This window comes from Danio rerio, chromosome 3 (genome assembly GCF_052040795.2).
Source record: "Danio rerio strain M-AB ecotype USA chromosome 3, GRCz13ab, whole genome shotgun sequence".
Lineage (NCBI taxonomy): Eukaryota > Metazoa > Chordata > Actinopteri > Cypriniformes > Danionidae > Danio > Danio rerio.
The window spans coordinates 27,443,676-27,468,184 of NC_141023.1; the positions used below are offsets into that span (position 1 = coordinate 27,443,676).

The 24,509-nt window shown below is 33.4% G+C and overlaps 1 protein-coding gene across 50 annotated transcripts in view; it reads right to left on the bottom strand.

Moving 5' to 3' along the window:
- The window catches only part of rbfox1 (RNA binding fox-1 homolog 1), a 445,822-nt gene that overhangs the window by 7,797 nt on the left and 413,516 nt on the right, over nucleotides 1–24,509 (bottom strand). For 27 of the 50 annotated variants that reach the window (XM_087242557.1, XM_087242556.1, XM_087242558.1 and 24 more), the window contains one exon: nucleotides 16,975–17,039. In XM_087242557.1, coding sequence (XP_087098683.1) covers nucleotides 16,975–17,039 — 65 coding nt within the window. Of the gene's footprint in view, nucleotides 1–3,730; nucleotides 3,784–16,974; nucleotides 17,040–24,509 lie in introns of all 50 variants that reach the window. The other 23 variants (XM_087242570.1, XM_087242567.1, XM_087242553.1 and 20 more) reach the window with 1 other exon arrangement.

The following is a 24,509-nucleotide window of genomic DNA, read 5'->3' on the forward strand; positions in this document are numbered from 1 at the left end:
CCTTGGAGATTCATAAAAAGGAAGATGATAGCTACTGGCAGTTTGAAAGTCAAACAAACAAATAAAATATATAGAGGCAAATAAAAATTAATATCTGTAGCTCCTGATGACATATTGAGGACTAAATGAAGAAAAATGATTTATCTGTGCAAGAAACTGAATAGTATTTATTACCATATTAGATTGTTTTAGACTCACTGGGAATTGTCACTTATTGTATTGTAGTGTTATTACAATACTGGAATTCAATACCAATCAGTACCGACATTTTAAAAACGTCCATTTCCTTCTAACATTTGAGAGCTGTTGAGTGCGTTCCTAAACAGCGCTGATTTGCCATTGTGTTCACGTGCTCAACAGAAATGACTGTGATTGGTCAGATCACAAGTTCACAGAACCTACCGCTGTTTACTGAGTGTAACCACAGATACAGGGACACTTAAGTGTTTTAAAGCCATAAAGATTATCTGGCCTGTTTATAAGCTGACATATGTGCAATCCGCTTGTAAAACACCTCACCTTTCCCTGTATCTGTGGTTACACTGTGGTTGAACCGATGACCTTCATGACCAATCACAGTCATTTCTGTTGAGCACTTCAAAACAATCGCAAATCAGCGCTCAAATGTTAATGGGAATTTATGATTTTTTTTAAATTTCAGAACTGATTGGTATCAAATACCAGTATGGTGACAACACTATTGTACTGTACATGTTGCTCTAGTTTTGGTTTAATTACTTTTGTTGTCTACATTTGTAAGCTTTCGGTAATGACAAGCCTGTAGCCAGCCTGGTGAAAGTGGTGGTTCTTTTTTTTCTCAAAATGTGGACTTTTTGCAGTTATTCAAATAATTTTCTATTTAATAATAAAGTTTAAAAACTGTGTTTTTAAAGCACAATTATTATTATTTTTTGCTAGATTAGTTTGGCAGATGGTCAAATTTTTTGATATCCTAAAAACATTTTCTAAATATTTAAAATAAAGAAACAAGAAAAATAGGCTACTTATATTTAAAATACAAATTTATTACATTATATATCATGAGGGGGTAAAAAGTAAGAATCTGGTAAAGTTTTAAATTAAAAGCTGTAGCCTATTGTTATTTCATAGGCAAATAACAAACTGGCCAAAAACCTTTTTCACCAGTCAGAATTTGGGCATTTGAATCATAAAAAAATTAACAATAATGATAATAACGTAGAGATTCACAATCTTTCCAGTCTCTCTTGTAAAACGTACATTTGATAATTCATGGATAACAACAATAGCCTAACAAGTATTATAAGTAACTTTAATATGAGCTGCCTTTGGTGCTATTTTGGTCATTAGGGTCCAAGACTTGCAATAAAAGTTACTTGTAAAATGTTTTCTCTATTTAACAACAATACAGTGAAAGTTGACTTTACTTGCAGGTCTTACTTGCAGACTTAAAGTCTTTTTCTATGGACTATTTTGATAATTTATGATGGCATAACAGTCTAAATAGGACAAATGAGCTAATGTATGGGACAAATACTGGACAGTAGGGGGGTGGGTCTTTCGAAGTCACAGGATTTATTTTGTTTTAATTCTCTTGTCAAAGTGCTTTTGACTTTTATTTTAAGAACGACCACAGTTTCAACCAAAAATCTTAGCTAATGCTCTACTTATAAAGAAATCACAAGCATTTCATATGGCCTGCGGGTGAGTAACAGCAAATATTCCAATTTGAGTGAACTATCCCTTCAACACATACTTTCTGTGTGTCTTTTATCCTGAGATCTCACCCTGTTCTCCCTCAAAGTTCGAGCAGGCTGCGTTTGAAATCAACTCTGCTCCCCCTGAGCCTCGTTATGCATGCGTAATGTTTTTGGACCAGATAAACGAGCCAATCAGAGGGCAGAGAAACGAGGCGATTTGCATATTCCTCCACTCCTGGCGATTAAGAAGTTAATCCACTGCAAATTAGTACAGGCATTGTTATTCACTACACAGTCGCTCTGTCTTCATATTTCAATGCGCGGCCAAGTATTTTGTTTGACCTGCGTTATCTGTGTTTACAGGGGTTAGTTTTAATGAGTATGCAGTGCAGTGATCAAACCAGGGCTGCCTCCGCTCTTCTGGAGCTGAGATTGAAAAGGTGACCCTCAGGATATAGCACCTGGTGAATTATTCCTAAAGTATTAAGTAAGGGGGGAAAGCGCTGATTGGATGAGTCATCTGAAATGCAAGAACTGGGGGGTTTTAATTGCCATTTGAAGGACATTGAAAATATTAGCGTTTCTGCCTGCCGGAAATGCACTAAAAACTTAGACCTCTTTGTGAGTACGGCTTCCTTTTCTATGTTATATTACAGACTCCTCCTGCTGCCCATCGAGACAGGTCGAGGGCGGGGAAAAAAAGCCTTGATTTATGAGACTGGTAAGCTCTATGTTTGTTAATGAACACCAGCGACTCTAACATACGGCTAAATTAGATCTGGGCCCTGAGATACAGGTTAATAAATCTCAGATGGCTGGGATATATCTGCATTATTGACTAGATGCTCATTATTTTGGAAAATGTGTGCTCCAGCAGCGCCATTCCTCTAAATGTATTGACTTTTCCCACCAGGAGACCGTACGGACTGCATTTCTATGATTTCCTTAAACAATGCCTGGCTTTAGCCAGCTCCTATATATACGCAGCTCCTCTGATTACATCGGCTGGCGAACACGCGGCCTTCAGGGTTATCAGCAATTACTGAACCGGGACAATTAGACCATAATTTGCAAGTTTTTCAGACTCCAAATTACACATTCCAATTGTGTTTTACAGAAAACAGCTGATGTCTTCAAGAATGAGCTAAATTACAGCCTTGTTAGCATATTCATTTTGCCTGGTCGAGGAGAGAGAAAAAAGAAAAGGAAAAAAAAAGAGAAGGAAGAGATTGGGGGAAAAAAAGGGTTGTCACAAAATCAATGTGTGGACAGACAGGTCCATTTTCCGTTCGGTACACCGCGACTCAAACCAGTAACAATCACACGTGTGTCATTCCCAGGATCTAGCCACCTACAGTACAAGCCAATATGCAAGACACCATACACTACATGAGCAACCTTGATACGACAATGACAACAGCACCACACGCCTGTAAAACAATAACACAAACCAACCAACCAACCAACCAACCAAAAAAAAAGTCTCTCTCTCTCACACACACACACACACACACACACACAGACACACATCTAATGTATATATATATAGAGAGAGAGAGAGAGGAAAGGGGGGGCAATGGTGGAGAACTCAAAGGAACGATGAAACACTGAGACAGACCAAAATCAGAAAACAATGAAAAAAAAAAAAATCACAGATTCCAAGCTCGTGACAAGCGTGTTCATTTCACTCTTCAAGGAACACATGCCTCTTCCAAGCAGTGCCATGGGAGAGAGAAACAGAAGATGAGAACTACGAATGCGATGCCTTCCAGCTATCCTCATGCAGTACTCCAAAACTACTCCACTCGTCCAAAAAAGAGCATTCAAGAGAAAAAACGAAGTAACGGAACATCTACTAATCAAAGAGAGGGGCAGAAATAAGGAGACAGCCGGGCAGTCGAAGCACTCACTGTCGAGGGTGCATAAAAAAAAAGAAGGAAGGGGGGGTAGGGAGGGGGAGGAGGGGGGTAAATATATATATGCTCGCTCCCTCGTGGGTGCATCGAGAAAGTGAGGGTGATTTGGTATTCATTTATATTTATTTATTTTACCTGAGGAGGTGTTACAAGAAATTTCATCTGCTGCAACGAAGACGAAATGATTTCTGCAAGAGAAGATAAAATTTACAATACCGCCTGCTGACTGGCTGGATGGACGAGAGGTGGGGGGAGGGAAGGGAAGGGAGAGGGTGTTAGGGTTTGGGAAAGAGGGGGGGAAAGATGGTGGCATAAATGGGGTTTAGTTCACAAGCAAAAAAGAACCACAGCTTTCTCTCTCTGTGTGTGCGGCCCAGAATCTGGTCATGGAGGGGGAACGGCATGCTTGGTGTGTGGGTTAGGGATGGGGAAGGTTGACTGGAGATGCAAATGCTGGGAAGGAGTAAAGTAGAAGGGTAAAAAAAGACATACACAGTATATCAGAGATGAGACTAAATCATAACCGGGCCGATTCAATAGAAACTGCAGCTGTGCGCGAGACGCTTTTGATTTAGCCGCTCTAGCCGTCCTCTCCTCTGTAAAACCCCCTCCCTCCATCACTATTGTTCTGTAAAAGTCAAGGAACTGCATTCACAGCATTACTGAATAGCGCTGGGATGGCCTTGAACGGTCACGTAAAGCCGGCTGGAAACACCTGAGACTGTGACCATTATACACGGATGATATTGGAAATCAAAGCAGATAATATTATACATCAAAGTGCTTGTGTCATACACTGTAAACTGTACTTGGGAGTGAGATGTGAGAAGGGAAAAAAAAGGCGAAACTGCATTCCAGACAGATTTGGATAAATTTGAAATAACTAGGTGCACTCAGTCATTTTTTTTACACTCAATAAAATGTTTAATATAAAGACCCGAATAGCACATTTTTAAAGAATATATAGAATAAATAATTACTTTGATTAGATTAAAGTGCATAAAATTTTTGAAATGTCACCTTAAACACATCTAAATCTGAATAATTCTGTTGTAAAGGGTAATATATTTGAAGCTAATATGGGTGTAAAGATACACTCAAGTCATGATTCAATATGTATCTCGATACTTTACTCAAGATATGATACAATCACAATACTGTATACAAAAAAATTAAATATTGTATCTATTAAATATTATTAAACACTGTATTTTTGATACAATATTGTATCAATATTGTTAAATATGTATCATTACTTCCCTAAAACTCATTATGAAATAATTTTATGTGAACATGTACATGTTTGTGTATAATATTTTATTTAAGCGTAATCAAAGAAAACACCCTATAAAACACTATAAATATAATAGTATTTTTTTGTAACAAAAATTTTAATTTCAAATAATTACAAAATTATATTTTGAGGTTTCTATTTATCAAAGAACAGTGTAGTTTTTGATCGCAACAATAATAATTTTTTTTAATTTCTATATGGCTGCGATAGAACACAATAAAAAAACATTAATTACTTGAAGTAATTGTAAAAGCACATTAAATTCATGACATGTAACCATAAAGACCATATATTAGACAATATATTTGAACTAGGGGTTTAACAATACACTCAAGTCATGATTCAATATGTATCTTGATATGTTATTATCTCAATATTGTATGCTAAAAAAGGTTTAATATTAGTAATATTATCATTATTTCTCTAACATTTGGTAAATGTAATACATTTAATACTTAAAGATGGAATTGGAATTTTGGGGTGAATTATGACTTAAAACTTATAACTAATAAAGTAAGCTGACTCTTGGATGAAAACCCTCAATAATGTGCATCATATTGTTTTTTTATAACAAATATTTTATTTCAAATAAATGCAAAATTATATTTTAAGGTTTCTATTTATCAATGAATAGTGGATTTTTTGATTGTTAAATAAAAATGCTAAATCATCGCAACAATAACAATATTTTTTAATTTCAACATGACTGCCATAAAACAAAAAAAAAAAAAAATAAAATCCTTAACCACTAAAAGTAAAAGCACATTAAATTCATGAAATGTCACCATAAAGACATCTACATCTACATAAATCTGTTATGTAATGTATTAGCCAAAATATTTGAACCAAGTAGTTATGTAGCATTACACCAAGGTAATGATTCAATATGTATCTTGAGACTTTGTACTCTCGATATTATATTATTTCAATATTATATCCTCAAAAGGTTTAATATTAGTATTATTATCATTATTTCTGAAACATGTGGTATATGTAGTGCATATAGTACCTGAAGATGGAATTGGCAGATCGGGGGTGAATTATAACTGATAACTAAAAAAGTAAGCTAACTCTTGGATTAAAAAAAACTCAATAATGTGCATCATATAGTTTACATTAGCAATAGGATTCATTGCATTTCTATACAGCAATTTCTGGATATTACGATGTAGCATTACTTCTCTAAAACCCATTATAAAATAGTTTAATGCGAACATGTCCATATTTGTGTATAACTGTCTGAATAAAGATTAAAGAATAATCTTTTTAAGCATAATAAAAGAAAACACTATATATATATATATATATATATATATATATATATATATATATATATATATATATATATATATATATATATATATATATATATATATATATATATATATATAAAATAGTATTTTTTCTAACAATATAATAATGAATTTTTGGATTGTTCAATAAAAATGCTTAATCATTTCAATATGGCTGCTGTATTACAAAATGCAAAAACATTAACTATAATTATCGCAAATCATATTAATAAACCAACCACACTGAACTATTCAGCTGTATGTGTTCATGAATCAACAACTCGCTCACTGATGACCTGGTCAGAATAAGTATATAATGAATATAGAGAATGATTCACTGGCTCAAATGATTCAATCATAAGTCTTCACTTCATTGATTCAAGTAATCTGGTCAGAGTGAGTTTGCAGTGTAAGATTCACTGGTTCAAATGATCAAGTTAGAGCAAATGTGGTCAAAGTAAGTGTCCAGTTAACAAGTCAATTATTTAAATAATCTAACCAGAGATTGTCCTCAGTTATCGATTCAATGATTCAAATGATTTGGTCAGAGCAAATCTATAGTTGAAGATTAACTGAATTCATTCATCAAGTCTGAATCAAAATGAAGTAAGAAACTGGAGATGCTCTGAGCTTGAGTGTGATCAACTGATGTCATGAAAAGCAAGATATCAATGCTGAATTTTATGATTTATTTCACCTTTATATCATCACTATCAGTTGTTTGTGAAGTAAATATGATGTAAAGGGCAAAATGTTCAAACCCACTGTAAGACATATTTTTTTATAACTGTACAAACACAGTATATTTTATTTAATAACAATAAAAAAAACTACAATATTTTTATAAACCAAAATAATTATTTATAAACTTAAAATAATATATAATGTTATAATAATTATATATTTATAATAATTATTTATTATTTATAAACCTATAATGTATTTTCACTTTGCACGCTGGAATTATCAAGAAATATCAGTAAAATTATCAGTAAAATATTTCATTGAAAAAAAAAACATTAATACTGTATGTAGAGATTTAATATTTAGGTACATTTAAAAATCACTTCTGCACCTAAGTAAAATTGAAAAGAAGTGCTTGATACATTCACTGGAGTAATCTTTTACCACATCATGTGATTTCTGTTCTTCAACCAACACTGAACCTATTGAGTGCACCTTTAACTTTTGAGAATCAGTTATTGCTTTCAATCATATTCAACCCAAAAGAAACACATAATATACAGTTGAAGTCAGAATTATTAGCCCCTCTGAATTATTAGCCCCCTGTTTATTTTTCCCCAATGTTTGTTTAACGGAGATATTTTTTTAAAACACATTTCTAAACATAATAATTTTTAAACTCATCTCTAATAACTGATTTATTTTACCTGAGCCATGATGACAGTAAATAACACTTGAATAGATATTTTTCTAGACACTTCTATACAGCTTAAAGTGACTTTAAAAGGATTAACTAGGTCAGTGGTTCTTAAACCTTTTTCATCAAGTACCACCTCAGAAAAAAATTGTCTCTTCAAGTACCACCATGATGAGCAGTATTGAAATACAGTAGCGAAGTGAGCCCGATAAAGCAGCTACAGCTCTGCACAGTTAAAAAATGTGGCAGATTTATTCCTATTATTAAGAATATTTATTATTGTCAGCCACTTTAAACATTATAAAGAGTCTGAACATTAACACTGCACTGTGCTTATATGTAAAAAACAAAAAATAAATAAATAAACTAAAAACGTCAACATTTAAATTTAATTGTGCTTTTAGAGGTTAAAATGGTAGGTTACAGTTCTTAAAAAGTAAAAAAAAAACTAAAATTCTGTACTTAAACACTTGGAAACATTGCCTGGACCTTAGAAATATACGCTATATATCAACATATTTATATATAAATCATTTTTGATCAATTTTGAAATATATGTAACATGTATATACATATATGACATAATTGATTCCTATGCATACCACACGTACCACAGTTTGAGAACCACTGAACTAGGTTAATTAGGTTAACTAGGCAGATTTGGGTAATTAGGCAAGTTATTGTAAAACGATGGTTTGTTCTGTAGACTATCGGAAAAAATATAGCTTAAAGGGGCTAATAATTTTGACCTTAAATGGTCATTAAAAAATTAAAACCTGCTTTTTTTCCAGCTGAAATAAAACAAATAAGACTTTCTCCAAAAGAAAAAATATTATCAGACATACTGTGAAAATTTCCTTGCTCTGTTAAACATCATTTGGGAAATATTTAAAAAAGAATTTTAAAGAGGGTAATAATTCTGATTGCAACTGTAGAATAAATAATTATCCTTAGCATTGTTGTAAATGAAAAAAAAAAAGAATAAAACAAAAATGATTCTTCGATAGCAAACAGGATGTGGATAAATGGTGCATTCTGGGTAAACAAACGTGACTAGCTTGAGCTGTATCATTGGTTGCGTTACACTGACTTCATGAGTCACTGCACAGGTATGACAAATGATGTGTCACGGCTTGATCTCACGTCTAATTAGAGACATTGGCCGCCATATTGCCAGGCCCCTTTTTAATTGCCGCTTGCAGCTATATTTAATAACTAAATGAATCATTCACTCCCGCTAAGCATTCAGATTGAATCGGCCCTCTTAATCATGTTAGGGGGCTTGTTTTTGAATACAATGCTCTATTCGGCATGACAGTATTGACCGTCCCAAAGCACACGCGCACACACACACACACCCACCCACAAATACTCTTGGGAGTAAAGCTCAATGCAGACATGCATCTAAACACATGCATTACAATGGTGCACTTTGCATATTTCATAATGTTTAACAAAACTATATGTGTATTGCCTTCAGATATGACCATTCATACACATTACAGAGTAAACATGCACTTTATGAAGACGCTTAAGTCACGAGCACTTCATATGATCAGCAGTAGTGCACTGAGCTACTATATAGCTGACATTCAGTATTTATTTCTATAATGGAGTGTTGAATGCTAGGACACATATAAATATATAGCTTCTCTACTGCAATCAACAGTCGCAGGCACTTCCAGGCAAAATGCAGACATTTGGTCAACACATTCAGCGGTGTAAAGCACTTGAGTAATTGCACTTCATTCTTACAAAGGAGTATCATTTTTGGAAAAAGGGTACTTCACCTAAAATGAAGTAATGTTTGTATAATAAATCTAAGTCTGTCATCACTGACGATATTTATTACTCATTAATTGTATAATAATAAAGTATTATTTAATTATTATATTATATTATATTATATTATATTATATTATATTATATTATATTATATTATATTATATTATATTATATTATATTATATTATATTATATTATACTCTTATGATGGATGTAAAAAAAAAAATCTGAAAAATTAAATGAAAAATTACAATGCATTAATATATTTTATACTCCACAATTTAATCCTTAAAATATACTATTTATATCTATAATAATACTTAATAATACTGAGTTTTTATATTGTTTACTACTCTTGGCCTCCAGCACAACATAATACTTCAGGAATCATTCTAATATGCTGATTTGATACTTAAACATTGTATATTTTCTTAAACATTATATATTTTTATCTTCTTGAACAATTGTGGAACTTATATATTTTTTAAAATTATGTAAATCTTTTTAGGATTCTTTGATGAAATAAAAAACGAAACAAAAAGAAACAGCATTTACTTTAATTAATAAATACTCAGAAGTCGCTTTTCATAAAATCCATTCTTACTGAATGAAATAACTATTTCGAATTTTAGAAAAGCGTACATTATTATGTTTCTGAACTAACAAGTGAAATTACGTTCCTTTGAGTGTTTTAAATAAAATGCAATTTGCTCACGCAGCCGTGTTCTTCATAATTCATCCTCATAAAGAGACTAAGAGACATCGACATAACCTTTGATCCGAAGCTGAGCTTCTTAATCACATCAACCACTGTTAACGACAAACACTTGAGGCTTTACATAACTACATTCAAGTGTCAACATGTCCTCAGAGAAAAGAAATTGCAGTTTTACTTTATTCAAGTGTATTTATAGGCTTCACTCGGTTTTCATGGTCTTCTTTAGACATTCTGTTAAGTAAAAGTAAGTGTCAGTAAACTCTCAATAGAGAAATAGTAGACTTTTAAGTTAGAGTTAAAACTATAGAGTAGTGTTGGGTGTACTTAGCCAGAAATTAACTAGTTAGTGTAATTAAATTACTTCTCTGCTAAAAAGTAAAGTAAGGGGTTACTTTTGAGTCATTTTTGCTTTACTTTTTCTGACCTGGCTGAGGCTTGATCTCTTTTTGAACTTGCACAGTTTTAAAAAAAAAAAAATTTAACCGAGGAGTTAATATTTATTCATTCATTCATTCATTCATTTTCTTGTCGGCTTAGTCCCTTTATTAATCCGGGGTCGCCACAGCGAAATGAACCACCAACTTATCCAGCAGATTTTTACACAGCGGATGGCCTTCCAGCCGCAACCCATCTCTGGGAAAGAGTAGTTAATAATACACTGTACATAAACCTTCATTTACCATAAAAAAAAAAAAAAAACATAATAGAATTAATGTAGTATAATGTTAGCTTCTGAGAACTTCCTGACCCCAGAGCTAAACATTTCGTATTTACAGAAAGTTTAAAGCAATTTGTTTGCTACTTTTGTACTTTTTGTCTTACTGTCCATTCAGATAATCATCTTTGCATCTTCTTCATTGCGCTCAAAATAATGACAATATTTCCATTGCAGAACTGTCTTAATTTCTGTCTGTTCCTGCATTCTCTCATTGAGTATGGGATTCAACTGACTACAATCATTTTAATTCAGCATTTAATTGAATAATTTTTAAAAAGCGAATTAACTAAGCTAAAAAGTAACTTGCAATACATTTTATAAAAAGTAACTAAAATATTATTACTTAATTTTGAAAAGTAACGCATTACTTTATTCATTACTTAAAAAAGTAATATTATTACGTATAAATTAAGAAAAGCAGAGTAATCGTATTTTTATACAAATACATTTAACAAAATAATTACAGAAAAATTGAATTGAGAAATTAATTCATGAAAAAAAAGGTACAAATTCAGAGAACAACAATAATCTGTAAATTTTTGTTATTCAGATATTTTGCTAAATAATAAAATCTTTCAAGTACGGAAGGATAGATTAATCCGACAATTGTACATGCTTAAAATACATTAAATGTTTTAGGAAATAAATACCAATATATGTAAGAAATAAGATGAATTGACTTTGAAACACTTTGAGTTTATACATATGTTGTTTAAAATGTAAGTGTTCATTTCATTCATTCATTCATTCATTCATTTTCTTGTCAGCTTAGTCCCTTTATTATTCCGGGGTCGCCACAGCGGAATGAACCGCCAACTTATCCAGCAAGTTTTTACGCAGCGGATGCCCTTCCAGCCGCAACCCATCTCTGGGAATAAGTGTTCATTTCTTTAAATTTAATTTACTTTAACTTGTTCAACAAAGCTCAAAAAGAATTAAGAGTAACGTTTCCATATGCATAAATGAGATTAATGTGAATTTAAGTAGGCAATTAAATTACTTATGTAGTTTGTTTTTCTTTTCAGACAAAGTAATTATAAAAAAAACTTTGAATTTAGTGATGTAACATTTACATTTAGTTATTTGAGCAGACATTTAGCAGTCCAAAATGATGTACAATTGAGGTAATTAGTAATTAGTGATAAGTAATGATTAGTAATAGTTAGTAATTAGTAATGTATTACGTTTTTTTAAGTTACTTCTCCAACACTGTGCTAGAGTTACAAGCATTTGACATGTATTGAAAAGTTACTTGCAGTCAGTATATAGAATGTATCATAAGAAACCAACTAAATAAATTGTTAGCATATTCTACTATTACTCTAAACCTGCTAGTTGACACAGAGTAAACAGAATATCTAAGCAGGACCATCAAAATAAAGTGTTACCAATTTTTAATTAAGCAAAATCTCATAAATATAATTCCCCAGTGCTTTGTACACCCCTGAGCGTGCCTGATACAGTATGTGTTAGCATCGTAATGTGCTAACAAACTGAATAAATGGCCTTTGTTACAGAGTATTAAAGAGTAGTCCTAACATCCCGCGCAGCTGCTGCCCCAGTCCTGAGGGCCAGAAACAAGCACACTGTGTCACCTCGACCTTTCCTGAACAAGCGTCACCAGGACAGAGGTCAGCTAATGCTAGTATGAGGTTGTAGGAAGTGAAGCTACCATATAACCCACATGACCCCGGCCAGCAGCTCTTCAGATGGGACCGGCTGAGCCTCGAGCTCTGAGAGAAGACTTCACAGAGAGAGAAACAGTCCAAACTCGGGCCTCACGGCAGCACCTCCAGATCTGAGAAGAGCCAGTGACAAAGAGCAGATGCTAACGGCTAATGACACTAGCGGCAGGACGGCAGGGCATCAGAGTGCAGCTCTCTGTTAAGATAAAGCTTTAGGGTATCGATATCCGCCACCACAGAAGACAAGAGATCAACTGCAGTCAAAACAGTCGCAGGATTAGCCCAGATCAGAGATGATATCTTTCACACGCGGCGATAACATCTAACAGCGCTGAGAGGTTATTTTAATGGAGGCAGACCAAACGATTAAACTCCAACTGTCTAAAAACGTTACTCATCGGGGCATGAATAATTTATTTTTATGAGGGAAAAGAGATTATAAGTCATTTACATTGCAAATAAATAATTCAGAGGTTGTACAAAAATGTAAAAAATGTATGACTCCTCAATAACAATCATCTATAATCTCTATTATGAAAGACTAGTCTTGTGCAAACTAATTTAGCCGGAATTTGTGTCAGGAAGCTAATTTGTATGTCGCGCTGCACTTTTCAATTTCCCAAAGCTGCTGTTATTCTCAAAATGTGTCTAAGGGTAAACAAAATAATTCAAATGTTATTGAGAGGCCTCTTCATTTGCATAATCAATCAAGCAGGTTTCTGCAGAGAGCTAAACAACATTAAGGAAACTTTTTGAATTTAATCAGTTGGAGCATTAGCATTAGCTCTGCCTACTGGCAAAGCAATGACTACTAGTATAACTACATTTTTAATTCAAACTGAACCACAGGCAATTTTGGGGGTTCATAGAACTTAATGAAAGAAAGACTTAGATCTATATTAGTGATATAACAGTTAAAGCAATGGCTGAAACACATCATTCACTTATGTCTGCTGCGAGGGACGACTTATATGCGCAGATGCTTGATACTGACGCTTGGGGACTTTTCAGATCCATAACCTTAAGCATGAGCAATGGCACAACTGATATTCAGCTTAGTCAGCACTACAAAAAAACCCCTCTCATGTCACTAGATATAGTGTCACCGCAGTCTGTTTCCTGATAAATGAAACAGAATCCATGTTAAATAAATCAGAAAAGATGTCTATCTTTTTTATGTTAGTGATCTTGGTGATGTTAGTCGATATTGAGACATTTATTGAGCAAATATTTTTAATTAAGTCATTTTATGTATCAAGCTGTCCATAACAAATTAGGCAGAATGGAAGAGAATTTTTTTTGGCATCAAGTCAGCATATTAGAATGATATCAGAAGGATCAAGTGCAGGGGTGAATTAAGCGAATTGAGAGCCCTGGGCAACACCAGCCTTGGGGCCCAAGTCTTGATGCACCCTTTCTACTTTTAATGAATTTTAGTCTATTTTATTTATTTATTTTTTATTATTTTTACAATAAAATATAGTAAATATTATATTTATAAATTTGACTGCTGGACTGATTGGGTGTGGTGGATATTTTATTTCAGAATATTATTATTACATAACATTGCATTATTATAATAATATTATATTTTAGTGTATATTAAATAATACTTAATTATGTAAAAAAATCTCACTATACAAAATATGACAGAAAACAATGTTATATATAGTTTTTAAGTATCATTTATACTTCTAGATATTTATTCTGGGCTCCCAGCTTTCCTGGGGCCTTAAATGGCCGCTTACCTCTATTATTAGATAAATCTGCCCCTGATCATGTGACAGTTAAACTCTGTGTTAATCACATGCTGAGACTTTTATTTCAGTATGTTGATCTACTTCCAACTGAAAAAAAATATTGAGTAGGGGGCGGGTCTTTCCTTTTGTGCATCATTCTCTCATAGCAAATTAACGGTAAGAGGGGCGTGGATAAGAATTCAGAAGCAAATGCTCAGGCTTTAATTGAAGATTACCAAAAATAATCTTTGTTTTTCCAGTTGATTAACTTGCTAGAATAAATTTTTCCCTTAATGAATAACAATGTGCGCTCGGCAAGTAGAAACAGTACATTCTGATTTCGCACAGACTTTAAGGTGGCAATAATGACCCTATAACGACCCCAATAAACGTTATAAATAAATAAAGAAATATATATATATTGAATAATAAATTGAATTTCTAAAAACATTTTTCATGGAATTTGTAATGAAAATTACAGTGTAAATAGTGTTTAGTTGACTTCACTTATAAATGAGTAAACCTGTTGCCTTATAATTTTTAACTTAATAAACTGTGCATAATTATACAAATTAAGTTTAGTCAACCGGTCTAAGTTACAAGGAGTTTTATGCAGTTATTAAATTAAAGTCAATTTGTTGCTTTTAAGGCAACATGTTTACTCACTTTTACAAAAAATAAAGTACCTAATTCCTTTTTACAGTGTATTTTAAAGACATAATATATTTAACAATATTGATACTTTCTCCTTTATTTAAGTATTTATAACTATATTTAGCTATACAACAGAAGCATAACTGAGCATAAGCTCATTGGATTACATTTGATAAGAGTGAAAAAAAACTTTTATGGGCTTTTTGTCGTTTTCCAGTAAATAAAAACTACATAACCTTAAATGAACAGTTGCCACAGCCATATCACCCTGAAGCCCAAGACTAGTTACTCAATGAAGCTAAGCAGGGCTGAGCCTGGTCAGTACCTAGAAGGGAGACCACATGGGAAAACTAGGTTGGTGATGTAAGTGAGGCCAGCAGGAAGCCAGCAGGGAGCACTCAACCTGTGTCTGTGTGGGGTCTATTGCCCCAGTATAGTGAAGGGGACACTGCTGTCAGTTAGCACCATCTTTCGGATGAGACGTTAAACCAAGTTCTTGACTCTCTGTGGTTATTAACCTATGACATTTCTCATAAATAGTAAGGGTGTATCCCTATTGTCCTGGACAAATTACCCCCATCAGCTCCCCATCATGGCCTCCCAATCAACCCCATCCATCGAATTGGCCCTATCATTGTCTCTCCACTCCATCTATAGCTGGTGTGTGGTGAGCGCACTGGCGCCATTGTCCAGTGGCTGCTGTCGCACCAAATAGAAACACATTTATTTTGAATTATTAATATAATATCATTATATGATCTATCATAATGACCTTGAAAGTAAAATGATCTTAGTTTAACAATGCTCTGATACGTGTACTGGAAAAAATACTATACCTGAATAAGAAAACAAATAAAGTTTTAGCATACATGGATTGCGTTCCAGTTATTAGAAATGAAGAAAATGAAACTGTTCCCTGCTTAACACTGAGAAGCCTTTTAAGCTGAGAGTAACTGACCTAAGAGACAATCAGACTACTGCTATACCATCAAATATTTCTCATAACAAGAAGCCACAGAACAGCAACAAGGGGCCTTGGAATCGATATTGTGGTTTCTTAGGACGGTCTGATTCTGATCTCTAAGGACAGTCTACCATATTCATCCAAAACCGGCCCTGCATTTGAGGAGGACACATGTGGTTATCGAACCACACCGATCCCAGTGCAACAGTTACAAACACTAAAGACTCTACAACATGCAGACATCGGAAAAGTGCATTCAGGTGCGATCCGGTCCCCGTTTGCAGCTAATGATCCACTTTACACACTCACACACACATAAACAAACACTCCCGTGATGATTACATAAACATGTTGTAATGACGATGAGCATCACTCACAACCACAACCGGTCCGGGTGTGATTCACAGCACACAACTTATTAACGCATGCAGGGACACCGTTGACAGATTATGACAGCGCTGCTCGGATGACATGATAATCAAGTGTTGCTTCATCGAGTTATGGCTGCACAATATCAGTCGTTACATGACAGCATTACGATCATTATTTGCCATTAACAGTCATGAGCAGATATGCTTTCGTGTCATGCGAATGTTTTACAATCACATCAAGGCTTTGAATTTGCTCTATTCTTGATTGCGTGCCATCTGCAATAAGCTTACACTCACAATTGACATGAGAGAGAGATAGAGAGAGAGAAAGAGAGAGAGAGAAAAAAATAGGGAAATCAAAACCAGCCAAGACGACTTCCTCTGGTCGCCCTGCCAAACAGGCTTTTGTCTCATCTCTGAGGAACTGTCAGGTCTATCCCACTTCATTCTGCAGTTACAGTTGCTCCGCCATTGGATGCGCCTCACCATTACATTTGCAGTGACATCTCATTTGATTTAATTTGCCAATTACTGCACTGTGCACTGTGATATTCGCCACTGGCGGGGGAAATTAGACTAATAAATCTTCTATCTTTTTTTTTTGTTGTTTGTTTAAGCGCATGCCTGCCTCTGCTCGTGACGAAGGGAGAGAGTTTGACCTCAGAGGAGTATAGGGTGAGAGAGAACGAGGCCGCCTCGGCGGGGGAGGTGGATCGGGTGCTAAGGGCCCCGCCGGAGGGCCTGGTAAAGTGGTGTGCAGGCGGCGGAGTGTGTCTTACCTGTCACTGTAGGCAGCGGCGGTAGCAGTAGCAGGCTGAGTGTATCGGTAGGCAGTGTAACCACCCTAGAAACACAACACACATGCTCACTCACCACAGTCAAGTTCGCAGTTTTCACAAAAAGACAAATAGCAGGGTGAGGGTGCAGGGGAGGAAGGGGTTTCGGTTTGATGCGATATGCTGTGACAGAGAAACTGTATGGAGACGAAGTGTGCTTTTGGAGAGCGGCACGCGATAACGTCACATTCACTGGCACTCGCGATTCGAGGCATGCTCCGAAAGAGGGGACGCACATGTCATAATCATAGCTATTAAATATGCATAATCTAATTACAAAGCAGCAGCCTTATGTTGGTGCATTGTGTGAGTCAACCTACTTTCTTATTCCTCTCATGCATCTGAGGATTAATTATGTAGCGCTGTCATACTACACTACTTCTTTTCGCCAACGATGGAGAAAGAAGTCGTTTCAACATGTGGAACGGCAACATCAGATGTTCACTTAGGCAAAAAGGCCAAACAAACACATCTAGGCAAAAGCGCATATGGCTGCTGATTTGAGCAGTGTTGTTTTGTTGTCAGCGATGGTGTCTGCCCAAAATACTCCCACACACCATCACTGTGCTGTGGACTTTTGTTTGTTTTAATGCTGTATTATGTAACAATTAGGTCCTGTCTTCTAATTTTAAAAGCACAGCCCCATTAATATTGTTTTATAAGAATGTTTTGGTAAAAAAAAAAAAAAAAAAAATATATATATATATATATATATATATATATATATATATATATATATATATATATATATATATATATATATATATATATATATATATATAAATAAATAAATAAATAATGAAAAGAAAAAAATATATATAAAAAAATAGAAAAAAATAATGAAAAGAAAAAATATATAAATAATAAAAAAAATAAAAAAATAAAAAAAATTAGACAACACGGAAATACCCATGTCAGAGCAAGCAAACAGATAATTAAAACTTTAAAGTAAATATAAATCTTTTTACTAACACATCCAGATTCTACTTACAGGATTACTGCATGTTTCACTAAGCCAAATTGAAGACTTTTTAAGACCATTGTGAGTTAAATTTTAGACTTATACAGGGCTAAACGGTATAGATTTTTTACTTGCCCCATTAAAAGCAATTCTAGTTACTTGAATGATACTTAAATAAGCAAACCATACATAAATGTTTTGTCAATATAACATTTCTTTGACAAGCTTTAAAAAATATAAAAAAATAAATGTACATACAACACAACAGTGAGTGTCCTCAACACAGTCTTTAAATCAGGGGTGCCCAAATTCAGCCCTGAAGGTTTGGTGTCCTGCCTACTTTAGTTCCAACCCCAATCAGACACACCTGGGCTAGCTAATCAGGCTCTTACTAGGCTTTCTAGAAACATCCTTGCAGGTGTGTTGAGCCAAGTTTTAGTAGAGCTAAAATCTGCAGGACACAGGCCCTCCAAGACCGAGTTTGGAGTTTTGTTTAAAGTTTTATTGAATTGTATTGTTGGTGACTGTAGGTCTTCGCCTGATGGAGTAGCTTTGGACATTGGAAAATTATGGCCTGTTTAAAATGAATTAAAACCTACAAGTCAATATTTCAGTGAATTTAAGACTTTTTGAGGCCTAAAATATGTTTGTTTTTTTATTTTAACCCCCAAGCTGGAGGACCAGGAAATACACACATACACTGCAGACAAATTAGCCTACCCAATTTACCTATAGCGCATGTCTTTTTACTTGAGGGGGAAACCAGAGCACCAGGAGGAAACCCAAGCGAACACAGGGAGAACATGCAAATTCCACACAGAAACGCCAACTGACCCAGTCGGGGCTCAAACTTGTAAATTTTGATCATGAAACATGTTTATTGAAACTTTTTCTATGTGAATTAAATTACATAATGACAGATGAATTTGTCTAATAATTAAATGGCATATCCTTTAACACATTCATGAGAAAATGTTTGTCTTTTATATTATCCCCAGTTTTTTTTTCTTAAAATGTACAATATTCTATGCAAGTTTGGGAATAAAATGGTTTATCAAAAGTATTGCATGCTAAAATTATTTTATTCTTTTTCACAATAGACTTTTATTTATAATAAAACCCTTTTTGAGTGTATGACCACTTTTATTGAAAATTAACACTTTTAAGACGTAAAATTTGGGTTTCTAAACTGACATTTTAAGACTTTTTAAGACCATCCTGTGCTCAAACTTACATGACTCAGACAAAAATAAAGGAACATTTAAAACATTATCTATAACTATAATCTATAATCTACCTATGGTACACTTGGAATCACAGCTGTATATTGTATTTTGATGTTTCTTGAATATACTTGAACTAACAAGTATATTACTACAATTATTCTAGTTTATATAATAGCCTTTTATACAAAATAATAATAAAACAATAAGCCTTTAAAAAAGATATGTCTTAAAAGAATAGTTCACCCAATTTAAATCTGTCATAATTTACTTACCTACCACTTGTTCCACACCTTTTTACATTTTCTTTTTCTGTTGAACTCAACAAAAAATATTTTGTAAAATGTTGGAAATGTTGGTAAATATTGACTCTCTGTATATACTAGAAGTGAAGTCAAATCAAATCACTTTTATTGTCACATCAGCAGCACTATGATGAGCAGTACTATGATGAGTGAAATGCTTAGGTGCTGGCTCCAGACACCAAAATACAACAACATACTCAACAAAACAATATACTATTAAATATAGCACTATGTATTTCATAAACAATATGTGAAAGACAATAAATGAAAACACACATTACACACACGTAGGCACAGATAGAAAAGTACACAGTCAAAAGAGTGTACACACAGGTTGAGAAATTAGTGATTTCTGGGTTCCAACATTCTTTTGAGTCCAACAAAAAAAAAAGGAAAAAAAGAAGCTAGAACAGGTTTTGAAAAAGTGGAAGGAGAATAAATGATGACAGAATTATAATTTTTGGGTGAACTATTCTTTTAAGTAAAGGTTTACAGAGCTGATGGGCTTATGTGTACAGCTCTGCTCTTTCTCTGTTTCTCCGGGGCTCACTGGTCTCCTGACCCTGCCATTCTCCACACCAGACCCGCAGGCTGTGGTAATTACCAAACTCCCTCTGCCTGCTCACACACATACACACATACACACGCACACTCGCACACGCACACGCACACACACACACACACACACACACACACACACACACACACACACACACACACACACACACACACACACACACACACACACTGTCTCCAGCTTTCTCTGAAATGACTCACCGTCTAATTCAACACCCCTTAACAAACCCTTTCATTTACTCGCATAACGGCATGATGCATCTGGGCTGTAAAGTGAGAATGCCACTTAATGATTAATTAGCAATTAATTAATTGTAAATAGTTCTTTAAATGAATACAGCTTATCAGTGGTCAACAAAAAAGATTGTTTTGACACTCATGTTGCTTACATGCAAAACAAAAAGCAGATTTTGATTTTACTTATTTAATATATATATAGATATATATAATCCTTTGTTTGATTGTTTTCTTGATTTAGCAATCATGCTACCACTTATTTTATTTTAATATTTATTTTTTAATATGCGCTCATAAACACCTCCGTACAAATAAAAAATGAATCCCTTTTTTAAAACCACCCTGAATTTAATTACAGAGGAAAATCAAACTCTGAAAAGGCAATCAAATATAAAACCAATTCAAATGAATGGGAGCTAATATCTTTCATCCAATGTTTGGGGAAACAGAATGGGACATCAACCACGTCCATTGTGGACAAGATTATCAGATCACTAAATTATCTGAAATGGATTAGCTCATATCTCAACTAGTGCATTAGGTCACGAAACATGTTAACATTTTTTGTAATATGAATTTTACTGTAGGACATTTATACAGTATGTTACTGCATTTAAAACGTTGCATTGTGAAACTTACTGTATATTTTACAGTACAGATAAATATACTGTATATACCATAGTGTTTATATTACAGATAAATGCTGTAAATACAGTGCTCAGCATAACTGACTACACTCCGTTTTGAAAATGAATATTTTTTTCCCATTTCTCAGTGAATAAAGGTAATATATATATATCAGTGCAATTGAACAAAACTGATTTATTAAACAGATATGTTTATTAAAATAATAAATTCAATGAATTAAATTCAAGCAAAATATTGCAAAAAATAAATTACAACCTACAAAAATTCAACAAAATTTTTCCTTTTTTTTTGCTTCTCTTGAATTTTCCTCTTATTAAAAATTGTATTTAATATTTTTCTATAACATAAATTTGGGTGTACTAGATTTTGAGCCGTTATCACAAGTTATTTTGTTAGATAAGCTCTAGATTTGGCTTTAGTACTGACTAATCTAATGTATATGCACAAATATAATATTGTATAGCTTCCTGTTAAAAATATGAATTTAAAAGATAGATTTTTGAGGGGTGTACATATACAGCAAGATAAATGGTGCAGTAAATTTAAATACAGTATTTTTGCTGTCATTTATTTACAGTAAGTTACTGGACAACTGCTGCCAGTAATTTACTGTAGATTCTACAGGAAATTGTTAACACACTGTAAAAAATGCTGTAAATAAAAAATATTGATATGTAAGTTGACTTATTAGTTTTTTCACAAATTGAAGTGGATTGAACATGAAACAATTTTAAGTTGTCCTCAAAAAAACTTAAGAATGTTGTTGTTTCAGCTAATTTAGCACAAGTAGTTTGATCAAACAGCAAACATGATTTTTGAGTGCAGTGTATAGCGTGATATGTCTGAACGAGGGTACTTCGGTCACCAGCACTCTGTTTTTTGACAGACGGGGGCCGCGGGCTGCATCTACATGACTCTGAAGCTCCATTAGGCCTGGTCAACTAACCTCGGGGAAACTGACAGGGTGTGCAGGTGCCAGAGAGCAGTGGTCAGGACTTTAACGCTGGGATGCGCATCTGGAGAGCGGCCACCATTCATCATTATGACTCACAGATAGGGCTCCACTGACTCCTGACTGCTCGTATCTGTCTGCGGCGCATGTGGACATACTCAGCTTATCATGGTTATTGATGCGCATGGAGCCTTTCTCATACTTTTACTAGAGCGTCTGTTTGACTGCCACCACCACTTGATGGCCTGAAGTACCTGAAAAGAGTCTAGACGGGATTATAATAAAGAATAAGGGCCTTGATGCTGTTTTTTTAGTGTATAAAAGTGCATAACAGCGTGCAACAGTTTGGCTGTAACAGTTTATCTGAGGCTATTTCTTCTGTTTAAATGGATAGTTTCCCCAAAAAGGAACATTCTGTCATCGTTTATGCAACCTTGTCAAACATCTGTTTGTTTGTTGAACACAAGTGAAGATATTTTGAAGAAAACTTGAAACCTGTAACCATTGTCATAAATTGTAGTACTTGTTTTTCCTACTATGTAATGGATGTCAATGGTACAATGTCAACAACATCTTAAAAATATCTTCTTTTGTGTTGAACAAAAAATTACTCAATAAGTAATTTGTAAAAAAAAATTACATTTTTTGGGCAAACCATCCTTTAACTTTTGCTGTCATAAGATGTTTAAAGTTTATAAGGTCTCAAAAATTATACATTAAACAAGTCATTGCTTAGAAGATTTGAGAGTTGAAACAAAGATTATCTTGAATTTAGTAAAGTTATTCTAAGTTTAACAAACTTTAGTTTTTTACTGTTGCATTAACAGTAATAAGTGACTGTGAGCCACTGATTCACTGAATCATTTATTTAACTGATTCATTTAAAATACTGAGCAAAAAGAGTGACTGTCTCAAAGGGGGAGTCCTGTAATCATTCACTTAACCAACTTGTTTAAAACAAAGTTTTATTTAAAGATGTAATGAAATGGTTATTTGGAATTGGAACTATTCTCCTTTGTTGAGCAAAAATGCAGTTACTCTCTGGGTAAATGTAAAATATGTACAAGCCTCATATAAAACAAGAAATGCTGTTTGTGGAGGAACCTGATTTGAAAAATCTTAACTTTTAATAAAACTAAGCCTCAGCTTTTAAATCACTAAACAAAACTCAAATCTCAACAGCATTGTCCGTTTAAACAGCACAGAACTATTAAAATGTCCAGCGTATAAACATATAATAACATACCATAATATAATATAATTATAGAATTAGAGCGAGAGCGAGAATCACCGGTTCGATACCAGCTCAGATCGGGTTGGGTGCAATAGAAAAGGTGGGTTACACATGGAAGCTTGTCCAGGATAGGAGTGAGGTTTAGGGGGATAAATGAGGCCAGCTAGTAAAGTGTTATGCAGGTAAACCTCACTCCTCTAGGTACTCTAGCGACAGACGCTAGATGCCATGGTCTTTAGCCTCCTTGCTCGAGCAACGAACTCCCATACAAAGAATCACCGGTTCGATCCCAGCTCAGACCAGGTTGGGTGCAGAATGAATGGTGGGTTGTTATAATATAATATAATATAATATAATATAATATAATATAATATAATATAATATAATATAATATAATATAATATAATATAATATAATATAATATAATATAATATAATATATTATAATATAATATAATATAATATAATATAATATAATATAATATAATATAATATAAAATAATATAATATAATATAATATAATATAATATAATATAATATAATATAAAATAATATAATATAATATAATACAATACAATACAATACAATACAATATAATATAATATAATATAATATAATATAATACAATACAATACAATATAATATAATATAATATAATATAATATAATATAATATAATATAATATAATATAATATAATATAATATAATATAATAAATATAACATAGTTATCCTTTTATATTAACTGTTTAGACTTACCTGTTCTATATTATATTATATTATATTATATTATATTATATTATATTATATTATATTATATTATATTATATTATATTATATTATATTATATTATATTATATTATATTATATTATATTATATTTTATTTTATTTTTTTATATTATTTTATATTATGTCATGTTATATCTGGATCCGGCGTGTTCAGGCACAAATTAAGCCTCTATTTGAATATTGGATTACAGTATTTAAATATAGCTTTAAAAGATGCCTGAAATATGTATTATATACTTGCATTAAAAAACCAACAAACACTTTCTTATAAGACTTAACTGTTTTTCATGTAATCTCAGTGTGTTTCCCGGTCAAAATGATGAGGCCACACTGAAAGGTTTCCAATCACTACTGATGTTGTGAACGCATTTGTTTGTTATGCCGTGGCTTTGGGCATTTTCAGAATCTTCCCGAAATGAAAAGTCAGCCGCGTGAGGCAAATGCGAAGCGCTTTATATTACAGATTAAATGGAGAGATATTACCCATGCTGTGTCGTTTGTATTTGGTGTATCTCCCTGCCTTATTGCACCCTGCATGTGGCACATGTTCAGTTT